Here is a 16314-nt window from a genome sequence, read left to right on the forward strand (position 1 = left end):
CTTAAATACTGTTCTATCATAGCGTTCAGTCTTTCTGCCCCCCCATTGGTGCTCGGGTGAAATGCTGAGCTGAGCCCTTGGGATGAACCTATGGATCGTAGAAACTCCCTCCAGAACTTTGCTGTGAACTGGACCCCTCTGTCGGAGATGATTCTCCTGGGGACTCCATGTAGGTGGTAAATGTGTTTCAGGAACAGTTTGGATAACTGACAGGCTGAAGGCAGTCCACTACAAGGAATGAAGTGTGCCTGTTTGGAGAATAAGTCTATTACAGTCCAGATCACTGTATTTCCACTCCTCCTCGGTAGGTCTACTATAAAGTCCATTGCAATCTCCTCCCATGGTCTTGTTGGCTCAGCTACTGGTTGCAACAATCCAGGCGGGCACCCTGGTCTTGTTTTCATTGTGGCACAAGTGGTACAGCTCTTTACATAACTGTCTACATCCTTTCTCATGTGTGGCCACCAGAACTGCCTTCGTACTAGGTGCAGAGTCTTTAGGAACCCGAAGTGTCCTGCTGGTTTAACGTCGTGGCTCCTCTTGAGAATCAGGATGCGTAAACTCTGTGGGACATAGAGCTTTGTCCCCCTCCATGCTAGTTCCTCTCTTTTTGTCAAGAGATGTTGATTGTCCCGATACCAGGGGTCTGTCAGCGTTTCGGTGCTATCTTATATAAGTTTCATTTTAAAGCGCAGTCTCTAATGAATCACTTTTATTTAAGAACAGAAAAAACCGACATTCCTGATTCAAATTGCAGCCAGACTGGCTCCTCCTTCCAACCCCCTCCTCTTCCGCTCTCCAACCCCAATGTCCCATTGGCCATCATGCAGATCCATCTCTATGTCCCGGCACGTTCTTTTCACAGGAATGTGGCCCCCACCCTCATCCCCCAGGAAACACTATCTGTTGCATACAGAAAACTAGGTAAAAGTTCATCTCAGCAATAAATCAACGCTTCTGGTCTTTGCTTCATCTTGTTCATGTCAGAACTGGAAGAGAGCCTAATTTGGAACGCTGACACCTTGCTGGACCAGCCCATTTATGGCTTCACATGGCTGCTTGCAACAGCTGGTTTTCTTGATTTCTTCTCAAGAAAACTGTGAACAGTATGAGTATCCAACACTGTGTTTCAAAGACTGCCATGAATAAATTTAACAGTAGCTAGGATAACAATTTCATGTGTTTATTGTTTTTACTATGCCAAAATGATTACAAAACGTGGTCATTGGTTCTGTAAGATGGCTACTGATACTGTATTTGAGTGCTTCTCAATTGTCTTCAAACTGTTGCTTTCCAGAAGGTTTGCAAATTCCCAAATTTGCATCAAACCTTCCCAAACACTAGCAGTAATGTTAGACGTTATAATATAGATGTGGCATTAGTACAATGAGAGTTTGTAATCCTAGGTAACACTCCCTAGCCATTTTATTAAGAAATTCAATAGATTGAGATTCTAGTCGATATGTTAAGCCAACCATAAGGATAGTCATGTGACTGGATTTTTGCATATTTTGTGGTAAATTCAAATCAAGTCTAAGACGTATTCAGGATTCTTGATTTCTTTCATTGTTTGAATTTATGCTTTCTATCTGTTGATCAGTTTTCAGTTCTAGCAAGGCCCCTTAGCAATATTGTCAACTAACTTACCCCCGTGCATTGTCCCAAAGATGCTTTTTCAAGAGCAACTGGACTTTGTTTTTCTTTGAAGACGTTTTGCTTCTCGTCCAAGAAGCTTCTTCAGCTCTGGATCATGGGGAATGGAAGGATTTATATTTCTTGCAGACAGCTGGTCATTTGCATTCTTTTAGAGAATCGTTGAGGATACATCATCATCATCTATCTCCATTATACAACACAGTCCTTTCAGCAGTTCCAAGAAGGTTCCACACCCATTTACCCTACTCGGGTGATCCTGAGGACACAGATGAACCTCCAAGTGGCCTCAACGACTCTCTAAAAGAATGCAAATGACCAGCTGCCTACAAGGAGTATAAACCTTTCCATTCCCCACCATCCAGTCAGAACTGAAGAAGCTTCTTGGATGAGAAATGTCTTCAAGAATGTCCAGTTGCCTCTTGATAAAGCACCTTTGTGAAAACTATAACCTGGATGATTGAAAATCTCCATAGATACCTCAGTGCATTCTTTTTTAGACCAAACCACACCAAGAGAATTATATTGAAGTGCACTAAAATTGTTCTTGCCAGATTAGAAGTCTAGTATTTCAAGTAAAAATGTGTATTTGGGTACATTTAATCAATATACCCATATTTTACTAAGTGAATTATTTTCAATGCACATGACTTTGAGCAGTTTTTGGATCTTATTAACCTTTTTAGAATCTTTGCTATTCGACCAAAAGCAGTGCTGCTTAGAAATCTATAACAAATAAAAGAGAAATGTCTGTGCATCTAAGCTACCAATAATAGAATGAGTTAAATGCATCATAAAAGGAAATTAAATTCAAGGATAATTAATATGGTGTTCATTCCTGGTGACAATTTGAAACCAGAAAACATGTGTTTTACTTTTAGGAAATTGCTACTATATATAATAAAATTTATAGGTGTCCTGAATTTTAAATAATAATCCTAAAAGGACTATTATATTACATTTATTATATGATCACTTGTGTGGCCCCTTTGGCTAGTGAGGAATGAACTTTAAACATTTTCTTTATTTACTGGTTTTGTGCCAGATGATAATTTTCTGTTTTTTAAACATAATTGTATGCTAAAATGCCATGCTTTTTCTTTGCTCTGTGACTTACAGGCTTTCATTCTGTTTGATACAAGGAAAACAGTCAAATTGACTATAATTAGTTATAATCTTAATTTATTGCTCCAGCATTTTATAAGAGTGATGCTAGTACGTACTTCATTTGCAGCTTATTCTTCCATTAAAAGATTTCTGTGGAGTCAATTAAATATTCTTAAGTCAAAAATATTCACAGAGCTTTACCCCATCAACAGCATATGTATTGGCTGCAGTGCTGCTGCAGAGCCTGAATAGAATGTCTTCCTGGGAACTCCACAGGCAAGTCCATCACAATTTATGTGAAAAAGGACAACCCGAAACCTTCCTTCCTATATCCATGAGCTGGGAATGAAATTTAGACAGATGCATTTCTTTCCCTGATGATTGTTGACACCTTCTACATTGCAGTTCTGGTGAGAATATTCTGTCTTCAGGGATTTCTTTGTTTTTCTGCTTATAATTTCCCCCTCTCTTAGTCGTAGTTCAGCCGTACCATTTCAGCTTGCTAGTGCAGAAAGATGTGAATTCAGTTGCTATGAATGAGTCTGGCCTGATTGCAATCAGAAATGTTCTTAGAGGAATGTTAAGGAGTTACAGATGAATCTAACAAGAACCATTCTACTACCAAAACGGTAAGGCTGTATGCTTGTTTATAAAGCAGGATAAATTGAATTTGAGTTATCTTAGCAAAACCGATCCCTGGCTATCATTTGCTATATAAGTGCTATTTCATTCTGTGTGCATGCCTGGTTTTCTTTCTGTTTTCTTTTATATTCTTAAAATCAAGTGAGATGAACATCGTAGCTGGTTCAAAATGACCCAAGAGATTGTATTCTGTTTTGAGATTCCTTGAGGATTAAAGGAAGAAATCTCTCTTTTTTTGTGAAAATAATAGGAACGTTTAAAGAACTGGGCATCTTTCTTCCAGAGTCTGTTTTATTGGACTGGAGAAAGAGTGCTATAGATAATTTTGTTCATATATGCTTGGTTGAGTGTCCTCTGGGACAAATGGATGAAAGATATGACCAATCACTTTTTCATCACTGCAAACAAGTCTGTGTCATGCTGGATCTAGATGGAATAAATAGCTTCAGTAAATTAGAGGCTTTCCTTAATGTGAATTTCAGTACTACACTGAAATGAGCCTTGAAGGAAATGCCAAATGATGTGAGGTCAGCAGAAATGTTTGGTTCATTACCTGTGCGTAAGCTTTATATTGATGTTCTAAAATATTTGAAATGGATGCATGGAAATATTAGCAGCGTATTAGATATTAGTGGAATATTTAAGGAATATTAAATATGTTGAATATTCAATATTCAAAAATGTCAAGTCACCTATGTTTAAAATTAAGATTAAATCTCATTATTTGGAACGTGTATTATATAAATTTCGTATTGCTTATGAATAGAATGATAAGTGGATTGTAGCAAAAAGAAGTCACGGAATTCATTTTAATTAAATGTTACCTGTTATCTAGATATCTGCAATTGTTTCCATTGAGCTCATAAGAGCAGCTCTGCTAGCACTTAGATGTATTAAGAAACATCTATCAATATTTTTATTATTTTTCTTTGAAAGTTCAAATTTAGAATGTTAAGTAATGGAGAAAGTTTGAATCTGAGGGATTTCTGAAGTCAGTGGATAATACTTCCAGTGGAAATAGCGTGACAAATTTATATTTAAGTTTAATTATGTAATAATGTATTGTCTATTTCAAATGGCAGATAATAAATTGTTCCTTTCTTTATCCTAAGCACATTATATGACAAATCCTATTGAAACTAGAGTCTCCCATGTTATATCAACTCTCACCATATGCATATATATAAGCATAAAAGGTATGCTTACAGAAAAGCAGTTAGGTCCTTATGACATTTATTACGTGTGTGTGTGTGTGTGTGTGTGTGTGTGTGTGTGTGTGTCTGTCTGTCTCTCTCTCTCTCTCTCTCTCTCTCTCTCTGACTGACTGACTGACTGACTAATCCTATCTGTTTGTTTGTCTGCCTGTCTGCTTGTCTGCCTGCCTGCCTGCCTGCCTACCTACCTCCTACCTACTTAGCTACCTAGTTAAAAATATATATATAGCCTCCCATATAGGTGATTCTGGGCAGCATGCAATAATATCAACAATTAAAACATATTATTAAAATTGCTCATATTTTCTTAAATGAGAATGACAAAAACAGCCTTTTCTCCTAGCTGACCAAAATTTTATTTCACTGAAACAAAAATTAGTTTTCTATATGGAACATTAATCACATTAATTTGTAGTGGAATAATTACTTTTGCTATGTATAGGTTCTAAGTGATATTTTATTGTTTTATGAAATAAGATGTCAATATGACATAATAGTTATTTGCATTACTTTTTAAATTTAATGATAGAATGTAAATGATGATGACTATTTCCTTGTGCTTAATTAAGCTACATGAGCTTCTAGTTATTTGTAGGCTTTATGATTGTGCAATTATTTTATTAATATATAAAATATATATATAGATCTAGGAAAAAAGCCCACCAAAATTGTGTTGCATAAATATTACATTCCTATGATTATTAATTATGAATTATAGAAACTTATACATGATCTATAAATTAGATTGCTACAGTGGGTCTTTTAATGGTATTGACTTTGAAGACAATTTGTAAAGTTTATTTGGTCCAAAATGCAGCATTCTTGATGCTAATAGGGGCCAAAAGTCTGAATATTCATCAGCACTCAATTTCCATTACATGGTCTGCCACAATATTTTATAAAATATTACTAAATATTGATGTTAGCATACTCACAAAAGTTTAGGAGATTTAAGAGTTTAAAAGCAATTTTAATGATTGATCAATCATTATATTTATAATAACTGAAAGGCTGAACTAAGATTTGTATCTATGTATCTGCTGTTAAGAGTATTTTTGGTAGACTTAGAATAACTTTATTGTCACTTTGAATGTACACTAATTGGCATACATTAAAATAAAATTACGTTGCATTCAGGTTTCCATTAAGGAAAGGTTTTCAAAGGTTTTCCATCTCTCATATAAACATAAACATGACAAGATAAATAAATACATACAAAATTATGCATGTACCACATATATTATATGACATGGATAATAACACAGTCTAGTTTGGATGCATACCTGTATATGGCGAGAGAAACAAATCTTGCAAGTTTACCAGATGGATAGCATAGGGAACAAAGCTGTTACAGAATCTGGAAGTCCTGCTAGAAATTCTTCGAAACGTCCTCCCAGAGGGGAGCAACAGAAACAAACCGTGATGTGGGTTTGTGGGGTCTCTAACAATGTTTTGGGCTCTAAGCACATAGTGTTTATAAGCAGTACCTGAATGACAGGAAGCGAGTTTCCTATAATCTTCTTGGCTGTCCTTACCACTCTCTGAATGGACTTTCTATTTTAGGCACTGCTGCCATCAAACCAAATAGTGATGCAGTTTTGTTAAAACGCTCTCAATTGTGCTTCTGTAAAAAGTGACCAGGATAAAGGAGAAAGATGTGCTCTCCTCATCTGACGCAGGAAATACAGACATTGGTTTGCATGCTTCACTAAGGATGACGTATGGAGAGATCAGTAATGGGTATGAGAGACGGATCCTTCTATTTGCTGACACCAGAGTTGTGATAGTCCCTTCTTCACTTAAAAACCTGTTAAAAAGACCTTGAAATTTTATTCTGCTTTTTGAATTGTATTCCTTCTAAATATTTGTTGTATGGTATAGTACAAAGGTCTCCAATTCCCAGGCCAGAGCCCAATACTGGGCCATAGCCCATTCAGAACTGGGCTGCAAAAATGGCGTGCGAGCAAATGGAGCTGTGTGCTTGGCTGCCATTCACATTGAAACAACCCCCCCCCTTGCCATTGGTCTGCAAAGCTGGAAAAAACCACTGGTGTAGCACACTCGTCTCATATATCCATGTTATAAAATTGTACAATTACCCTGATACATCATTTTCTTTATTTTGTATATACCATGTTTGATTCTAAATATTTGATAGAAACATATTCATATTAATTTAGAAGATCTTGTAAGATCAACAATCCTTAAAACAGCCTATACATATAGCCTATATAACTTGCTGTATGATTAAAATGATTTTTAAATTGTTACAAAAGAATGATAGCTGTTGACTTTCTATGGCAGATATCCAAAGCCAGATTTCAGCTTTGCGCCCAAAGCTGCTCATATATGGATAACTTACGTATGTCAAAAATTACTTTTAAAAGAGGAAAAGACTTCAATAAAAGACAACACTACAGTGAAAAAGAAAGTTTACCCTCTTGAGTTCTGTGGTTTTACGTATCAGAAAATAACAAAAATCATCTGGTTCTTAGCAGTTCAAAAATATTCTAGAATCAAATGTGAGGCCATCTGTTAGACAGCTGAAGCTTGGCCAACATTGGGGCATGCAACAGAATAATTGTCAGAAGCACACCAGCAAATCTGCAACAGAATGGCTGAAAAGGAAAACAAGGTGCTGCAATGGCACCTCATCCCAATAGAAATGTTGTAGTGGGGCCTCAAGAGAGTTGTGCATAAACAAATGCCCATAAACCTCAAAAAATTGAAGCAATGTTATAAAGAAGAGTGGGCTAAAATTCCTTCACAACGATGTGAGAAACCGATAAAGTTCGTACAGAAAACAATTACTTCAAGTTAGTGCTGGTAAAGACAAGCTATTGAATCATGAGATATACAGTAGAACCTCTGGTCACGAACGCTTCTGGTCATGACAAAAACGGGTTCTGACCAAAAAATTCACAATTTTTTTTTCCATGGCTGATTTCCAGTTCTGCACCATTTTTTTTTGTAAGTGCCAAATTTCCAAAATTAGGTTCAGGTTACGACCAAATTGATTTCGATCAGTTATGGAATGAATTATGGTCATGACCAGAGGTTCTACAATACTTAATTTTTCACACATGGCTTCTCATTTTGGATTCTTTTTTGTAAAACAAATGTTTTAATAATATGCCATGTGTTGTTGTTTATTCTGAAGCTGTATTTACCTACTTTTAAGAACTGCAAAGGACCAGATGATTTTTACTATGTCCTGATATGTAAAACCACAGAACTCAAGAGGGTAAACTTTCTTTTTCACTGTAGTGTTATCTTTTATTGAAGTCTTTTCCTCTTTTAAAAGTAATTTTTGATGTAACGTATCCGTATATGAGCAGCTTTGGGGGCAAAGCTGAAATATGAATTTGGATATCTGTCATAGAAAGTCAACAGCTACCATTCTTTTGTAACAATTTAAAAATAATTTTAATCTTACAGTAGATTATATAGGCTATATGTATGTAGGCTGTTTTAAGGATTGTTGATCTTATGGAATCTTCTAATTTGATTTTCTTTCTTTTTCATATGACTGTTAGTATGAGAAAAAAAATAAAACAAACAACAATAATAAGCCAAAAATGATATGAAATGCTATATTAAAGTGACTCAGAACTCATTAAACCTCCTAGAGTGATATTGATCTGTCTGTTTATTTCATAGGGAAAGAGTTACTATAAAGGCTGAGACTGAACACATTTTAACTAAAAGAGTGGATTATGAATATTTTCATCTCAGATTAATTTCTTAAAAATATTTTTATATTTATTTGTAATATTTATATCCTATTATTTTCCTACAGACCCACAAGATAGTATCTATAATGCCCCTCTCTTCCAGATTTACCTAACAACAATCCTATGAGATTGGTTGGGCTGAGAGAGAGGCTGGTCCAGTTTTACTCACTGAGATGAACTTCTACCTGACTAAATCTGTTTTTAATCCAGCATATTAATTGCCATACCACACAAGATGAAGCCTAAGAAAAATAGCCTACACTCAGAAAGAGTAATCTCATGTTCTACTTGCATTAGTAAAAAATTAGGTCCTGAATCGCAAACAATTTTTTTGTTTATATCAGGGCTGCACATTCAACCGATATGGTATTGTGATTAAAATTAATATTTGAAATATCACAAAGTAGAAACAAATAATATTTTGGAGTACCGTATTTTCTGGCGTATAACACGACTGGGTGTATAAAACGACCCCCGAATTTTCCTGTTAAAATATAGGGTTTGGGTTATACTCGCCGTATAAGACTACCCCTCTTCCAATGCACACCAAATAAAAATTAAAAAACATCAACTGGCTCACCCACAATATAAAAGCAGCTTTGCTAGACCCAAAATGGCCCCTGCAACAAGCAGGAATCTCACACAGCCACAAAAAGCCTCCCCCCAAAAAAACTTTCACACTTTACACACACACAACACAACAGGCTCACCAACAATGTAAAAGCAGCTGTGCTAGACCCAAAATGGCCCCTGAAACAAGCAGGAATCTCACACAGCCACAAAAAGCCCAAAAACCCAACTTTCACACTTTACACACACAAAATTCCACATACAGCTTTGTGAGATTTTGTGTGTTTGTGTAGTTAGAGTGAAACACTACAAAAACATACTAAATCTCAGAAAGCTGCACAAATATTTTATTTTATTTTATTTTTATTTTTATATGAAAGCTAAATTTAAAACTTCCTAAACTTTAAATGGCTAGGTCTAAAAAAGAACAACTAAAAAAAAACCCAATTGACTATTTTTTTAAAAGATCCCAAAGGGGAAAAAAACTTACCCAATAGAACAGGGGTCTCCAACCTTGGCAACTTTAAGACTTGTAGACTTCAACTCCCAGAATTCCTCAGCCAGCTTTGTTTTGCTGGCTGAGGAATTCTGGGAGTTGAAGTCCACAACTCCCAGCCTGCTTGATTGCAGGCAGGGAGATGCTTGCTGATGGAATGGATTCAGGCAAGTGAAGCAAGGCAAGGCGAAGCAAGGCAAGCAGCTAAGGTAAGCAAGCTGCAGGGGGAAAACTTTTTTCCTTCTCCATGCTCTGGAGATCCCAACTGAGTTGCCTGATTAGCAGATCGTCAGAGCTTGGATCGTCAGAGCCATGTGAAAGGAGAAAAGTTTTTTCCTTCTCCATGGCTCTGGCGATCCCAACTGAGTTGCCTGATTAGCAGATCGTCAGGGCTTGGATCGTCAGAGCCATTTAAGGCTCGTCAGAGACTTTTGGGCTGGTCTGCCTGGTTACAGGAGAACGACACCCGGCGTATAAGACAACCCCTGACTTTTGAGAAGATTTTCATGTGTTAAAAAGTCGTCTTATATGCCGGAAAATACGGTAATCAAAATATATTCAAATGTTTATTCCGGTTGTCATGGGTTATATTAGATACAAAAAAGATTTACCTCATCTGGCTATGTTTTCCAAAATGTGATGTAATTTTAAGCAAGTCAGTTTTCAGGACCTTTTCCTCATTTCAGTTTTGGATCATCTTTCAAAATTGGTTATGAGAAATGAAGTCTCTTGAGGCAAGGCTAAACTTATTAATATTATTTCTTTTAGAAAATAGGAAACAGACTTGCTTAATGTACTGGAAATAACTTGGGAAGGGTGTGCCCTCACATGTTATGAGAAAGCTAGATAATATAAAGTTAATGAAATCTCAACTTTTAACATAAGGCTCTTGAAATTATAAAACGAGTACTTTCATCTTTCTTGACATTTGGAAATGAGGCCTTTCAGAAATAAATTTCCTTTACAGAAACATTGTCAACAAGAAGTACTTCTATTTTGTGTGTAAGTGTGTATAGGCTTTCAGCCAATGGTTCCATCTGTGTCTATGAGGATGGAATGTTCATTCATGCAACTGAAATTCAGCTAAAATTGTGTTGGAAAGCAGATTGTACAGTTTGCTCCTTGTGTGTTCTCTACAATGGGAATGTAATGCTTTTTAGACTTCCTGCAGATCAGAAAATTGATAGTACACAGAAAGTTTTCCCTCCTTGTGCTTCAGTATAAATGCTCATATTACTCACTGCCTGTGTTTGACTAAAGTATAGCAACAGTGACTCAGGTAATGTCAGTAGATTCCAAGACTCCTAGATAGCAGATGCCTGCTTTAAAAAGCTCTTTTTGTTGAAGGCCAGTTGACAGAACAAATCTTGCATGATGTAGCTTACAATATATTAACTCCTTTGTTAACCATGGGAATAATTTCGTCTATTTAAAAAAAAAACAGTTAGGTCACCAAAATCAAACAGAAACTTAACAAAAAGTCAAAAAATCAAAATTACATGACAGATTATTCTTCTGTTGCTTGCCCAGTTTCTGTAGTTACTGGATTAATTTCATTTGTTAAAATGAAAATTTTATGTATTTGTTGCTGCTAATGCTTCTTACAATTGTTTGATGGAATTTTTATATTGTATTACCTTTAAATGATGTTGAGGTTATGCATTCAGTCATGTCCAACTCTTGGTGATTCTATGGCCCAGGTGCAATTGCCAATTTGCACCTGGGGAGGAAAACAAGAAAAAAAGAATTCTGCCTCTGCCTACCAGCATCAGGATCAGCGGCGTCCTCACTTCCACTCAGATTTTGAGAATGAGTAGCACAGATCTTTTTATCCATTTAAAACAAATCCTATCACCCTACGCGCATTTAACTGGAGTGAGTGAGGTGGGGGATGTTTTTCACGGGGGCAGAAGAGGGACTTGGCACCAAACATTCCACTCCTGAGACGCCCCTGTCTTCCTACCTATAACCAAAGGCGTTGAAAGCCTGGCTTTCTCACAGCAAGGCCCCATAGAGACGCAGCACTTCAGTCATCCTGCACACTGCTATCTCATAAACACAGTGCCGGGCTTCCAGGAAAGTCCCTGCGCCTTTGTTGCCTCAGTCGGAGCCTGATTCCTCAAGCAGAATGGAACCGGCCAAAAACTGCCGTTCCAGGCGATGGGGATTGCCAAAAATGAGCATCACATCTTCGGTCTCTGCACGCTGGGAGATGGGTGGCATTGGGAGATAGGGTGCCACTTGGAACCGGCCAAAAACCACCATTCCCATGTTTTCATGAGGGAGTGTGGCTCTGCAAAAAGCATCAAGGAGGAAAACGCTCGAAAACGCAATGCATGGAGGTGATGCTCTTTTTCCTTCTTTGGAAGGAAAGATTTCCTTCTTCGGCCTGGATTACCTTTCTATTTTGTAGGAAGCCTGGCTTTCTTTCCCAATTACTCAGAGGCTTTGGTTTAAGCTTGCGCTGCTTTACGTCACCCTCCTCTTTCTTCTCCTGCAAGTGAGAGGTGCCTCAGAGACTCGGCTGGGAAAGAGGGCGTCGATTACTGAGAAGTTCTTTTCCAGAAAATGTAACGGGGTGCTCCTACGATCTGTAGGGACTACTTGCTTTCCCTGAAGAGACCCCTTGCATGCTCTGTGGGGAGGGTCAGGGCACAGCCTGAGGAATGAACCTCTTCGCGATGGTCTGGGGGGGAATGCCTGGCGGCTTTGATGAATGAGGTGGGCCCCACGGTTTATGGCTGGTCCCCCCTCTGGCCGCCTATCGGGCAGCTCAGGGGAGACAATGGCCACAATGACTTCATTCCCCAGCAATGTGAGGAGCCACTGCCTAACACCTCTCCACGCCCGGGAGGTGAACCAAGCAGGAGCCCCAAAAGCAAAACCACCCAAAATGGATCAGCACCACTTCTCCCAGGATCATTTATCAATAAGTCAGAAAAGCACAGTGCAGTTCAGTTTAAGAGAGCAAGGGTGGGAACCAACCTCAACACTGGATGGAGCCCCTCTGAGAACGAAGACCGTTTTGGAGGAGAAGGTGGCTGAGGAGGGAGGAGTGCAGGTGCAAGGGAAGGGAGGGGGGACTGCTGGAGAAGCAGCCCTTCTCCCCTTCTTCCAGCAACAGGAGTGTGTGTCTTCTCAATGTGCCCAGAGTTTTCTTCTTCCCTTTAGCCACTGAGAGTTCTGAGTCCTCCCAGGGTCTGTCTGGAAGTGGCTCCAGTAGTTCTGATGGCTGCCTTCACAACTTGTGCGAGGACTGGAGATTCCCACTCCCTACATCAGCAGACTTCTCCTTAACCTCCCAAGATTTCTGCCTCCATGGCTGCTGAGCAGCCTAGGGTGACGGTGGTGGTCCATGCAGATCACATAAAGGCTTCAGGTGTGCTGAGTGGCCTTGCATCTTCAAGGAACTGGTGGCTTGCTGGGCACTGTGCAGGAGCTTTAAGGCAAAAAACACTATTGCTGCGATCTCCGCTGCCTGGAACCGCCCAAAAACATGATGCTCTTTTTTTCCTCTGCACACCCTGTTTTTGGAATTGGGGAGGCAGCAGAGATCTCCAGCACAGATTAGGGCAACAGTGGTTTTGGGTGACAGCACCTTGCCTGCCCCCTGTGCAGCGCCTGCTTTGCTAACCAAGTCCCGACCTCCACACTTCTCTCTGCCGCTTCTGGAATCAGGCTCTGACTGAGGCAACAAAGGTGCAGGGAGCTTGCGGGGAAGCCCGGGACCGTGTTTATGAGATGCCATCGTCCAGGATGACTGAAGTGCTGCATCTCTATGGGGCCTTGCTGCGAGAAAGCCAGGCTTTCAACGCCTACAGCTATAGGCAGGAAATGGGGGTGTCTCGGGACTGGAGCCTTCAGTGCCAAGTCCTTCTTCTGCCCTCATGAAAATCATCCCCCACCCTACCCTACCCACTGCGTGTAGAGTGATAGGATTTGTTTTAAATGGATAAAAAGATCTGTGCTACTCATTATCAAAATCTGAGTGGAAGTGAGGATGCGGCTGATCCTGATGCTGGTAGGCAGAGGCAGAATTCTTTTTTTCTTGCTTTCCTCCCCAAAAATTAAGGTGTGTCTTATAGTCCAGTGCATTTTATAGTCCGAAAAATACGGTATTGGAAAGATCATATCAGTATTTCTTCTAGATTATTGTCTGACTAGACCACTCCATTCCTGTTCAGTATTAAAAATGATGCTCTCAGAAAATCATCTAAGTACTGTAAATTGAGTAAAGTGACAAAATCATTTTAAAAAATTGTAAGGAATGGAGTGATAGAAAATAATTTTAGAAAGTCTCCTGCTTATACAGGAAAGCTTTTTATTAAAAAATATCTCAGGATGGGGTTGGAGGATTTTAACATTAAAAATGGTCTTCAGCTCATTGTAGTTTTGTATGACATATTCACAAATACTTGCTCCCCACTGAAACATGGTCCAATTCTATTTATGTCCACTTAAACAATTAGATGAATGATTTAAAGTGTGTTATTGACTTTCGAATATTGGACTGAGTATCTGATTTTGTAAGTAATAATACATGAATTTTTTCGCACTTATAATGTGATATGTGCTACAATTAGAAGTTAGAAGTTTTCAGATAATAATATTTTATTAACTTTTAATTATAGAAAACTAAAGGGTTAATCCTGATGTTTCCTAGGCTTGTGGTTTCATTTAATATAATGAAAAATTGGGGAGAAGAAAAATATATAAATTTGCGTATAAAAGTCACAATGGTTTATTAGACATGAGGTTATCAGTTTTCCAATGTTTACTTTTTTGGAAACCATTTTTTTCATTCTAAGTAACCTTGCTGTCATTAATGCATACATACTTTAATTCAGGGTTATTTTATATAAAAAAATTCTTGATTTACAACCATTAATTTAGTGACCATTCAAAGTCACAATGGCACTAAAAAAGGTTACATGACTGCTTTTCACACTTACGACCATTGCAACTTCCACATGGTCCTCGTGATCAAAATTGCTCTGCAATTGTTTCATATTTATGATGGTTTCAGTATTCAGGTCATTTGATTACCATTTATGACCTTCTGACAAGCCTCAAAGTCATTGAGGAAGGTAGATTCACTTAACAACCATGTTACTAATTTAACAGCTGCAGTTACAACTAGGCAACAAAGGATGTAAAAGGGCAAAACTCACTTAACAAATATCTCATTTAGCAACAGAAATTTGGAGCTCAATAATGGTCTTAAGTTGGGGACTATCTGTAAAGAATTATGGAATGTAGGAGTATACTTTCTTGTCTGCCATAAAAGTATTTTAGGAAATGAAATAAGCATTAAAAAACATTTTGTCTCCTTTCTTAGATATGCGTCACAAAGATGTCCACACGGAATTGCCAAGGAATGGATTCTGTGATCAAACCCTTGGACACAATTCCAGAAGACAAAAAAGTCAGAGTTCAGAGGACACAAAGCACTTTTGACCCATTTGAGAAGCCAAATAATCAAGTAAAAAGGGTGCATTCAGAGAACAACGCTTGCATTAACTTCAAATCTTCATCAGCTGAGAAGGAATCTCCTAAAATCAGACGGCATTCCAGTCCTAGTTCTGTGAGTCCAGACACGCTGTATTTATCTTTTTTAAATTCTTCAAACAAGTTTTAGATGTTTGGTATTTTAATAGCAGTGTTGCTTAATACAAATGATCCTGTGAAAGTATGTCTATTTTTAAAAGTCAGTGTTTTCTCAGATTAAATATCAGTATTAAAATAAAATAGTTTTAATTTTTTTAATTAATAGTTCAAGGTCAATTAAGACTATTACAGAGTTTTCTGCAGCTTATATTAATATTAATATTAATTAAAGTATAAAAGTAAAATGGTGATTAATCTTTGAGCCATATGGGAATATAGATTTAGTTTTGATAAGTCATGAATATTTCTTTTGATAAATTCTACTTTACTATCACTATCACAACAATCATTAACCTAAGGGATACCTGTATGAAAGTAAAAAAATGGGAATGAACCAGTATGTTATGAGTATTACATCAATCTGTAACCATCAGGTTATGTCTAAATAGGCAATGTCTTCATTGGAGGCTGTGGAAGGAGGGCATTATTTTGAGGAAAATGGAAATTATGTATTTGAAAGTAGTTTTTGCTTGCTTGGTTAACTGTCTTGTTATATCAAAGGATCTTCTTATATGGATCAATTTTGAATAGATTTGCATAACTGGTGCAAAAGTAGCAAAACGGATAGCGCTGAGTACTAAAATAGTACAGTTGTATGTTCTCTAAATGCAAATTTAGATAACAGAATAACAGAGTTGGAAGGGACCTTGGAGGTCTTTTAGCCCAACCCCCTGCTCAAGCAGAAGGCCCTATACCAGTGATGGCTAATCTTTTTGCCATCGCGTGCCAGGAGAGGGGTGGGTGGGGAAGGTTCGCACGTGTGCGTGCCCACACCCATAATTCTATGTGCCCCTCCTGCGCATGCAAACCCCTGCCCCCTGCTCCTGGCACGCCTCTCTAGGAGTCTCTGGAGGATGGGGACAGCAAAAAAAGTCACTTCCTGTCCCACCGGGAGCTGGGAAATGGGCCCTTTCAGGCCTCCGGAGGGCCTCTGAGGGAGTTGGAAAGGCTGTTTTCACCCTCCGCAGATGCATAGAGAGGATCTGGAGCCAGGTAAGAAAGAAAAATGGGCCTCCCCACCCAGGCCTTCCGGAGGCAGGAGGTAGGGAAACAACCTGTTTCCCTACTTCTGGTGGGCCCAGAAGGCCTGAAAATCAGCTGGCCGACGAGCGCATGCATGCCAGAGCTAAGTTGGTGTGCCCACTGATATGGCTATGTGTGCCACCTGTGCCACACGTGCCATAGGTTCGGCATCATGGCCCTATACCATTCCAGACAAATGGCTGTCCAG

General features: G+C 38.5%; 1 protein-coding gene across 4 annotated transcripts in view; it reads left to right on the top strand.

Annotated features, from left to right (window-relative positions):
- CDK14 (cyclin dependent kinase 14) overlaps positions 1-16314 on the top strand; it is a 223714-nt gene that overhangs the window by 57334 nt on the left and 150066 nt on the right. For 2 of the 4 annotated variants that reach the window (XM_034402352.3, XM_087892861.1), the window contains exon 3: positions 14755-15000. In XM_034402352.3, coding sequence (XP_034258243.1) covers positions 14755-15000 — 246 coding nt within the window. Of the gene's footprint in view, positions 1-2986; positions 3171-3256; positions 3390-14754; positions 15001-16314 lie in introns of those variants that run through there. The other 2 variants (XM_034402353.3, XM_034402354.3) reach the window with 2 other exon arrangements.

This window comes from Pantherophis guttatus, chromosome 4 (genome assembly GCF_059756535.1).
Source record: "Pantherophis guttatus breed Tessera chromosome 4, ASM5975653v1, whole genome shotgun sequence".
In the NCBI taxonomy this organism is placed as follows: Eukaryota; Metazoa; Chordata; class Lepidosauria; order Squamata; family Colubridae; genus Pantherophis; species Pantherophis guttatus.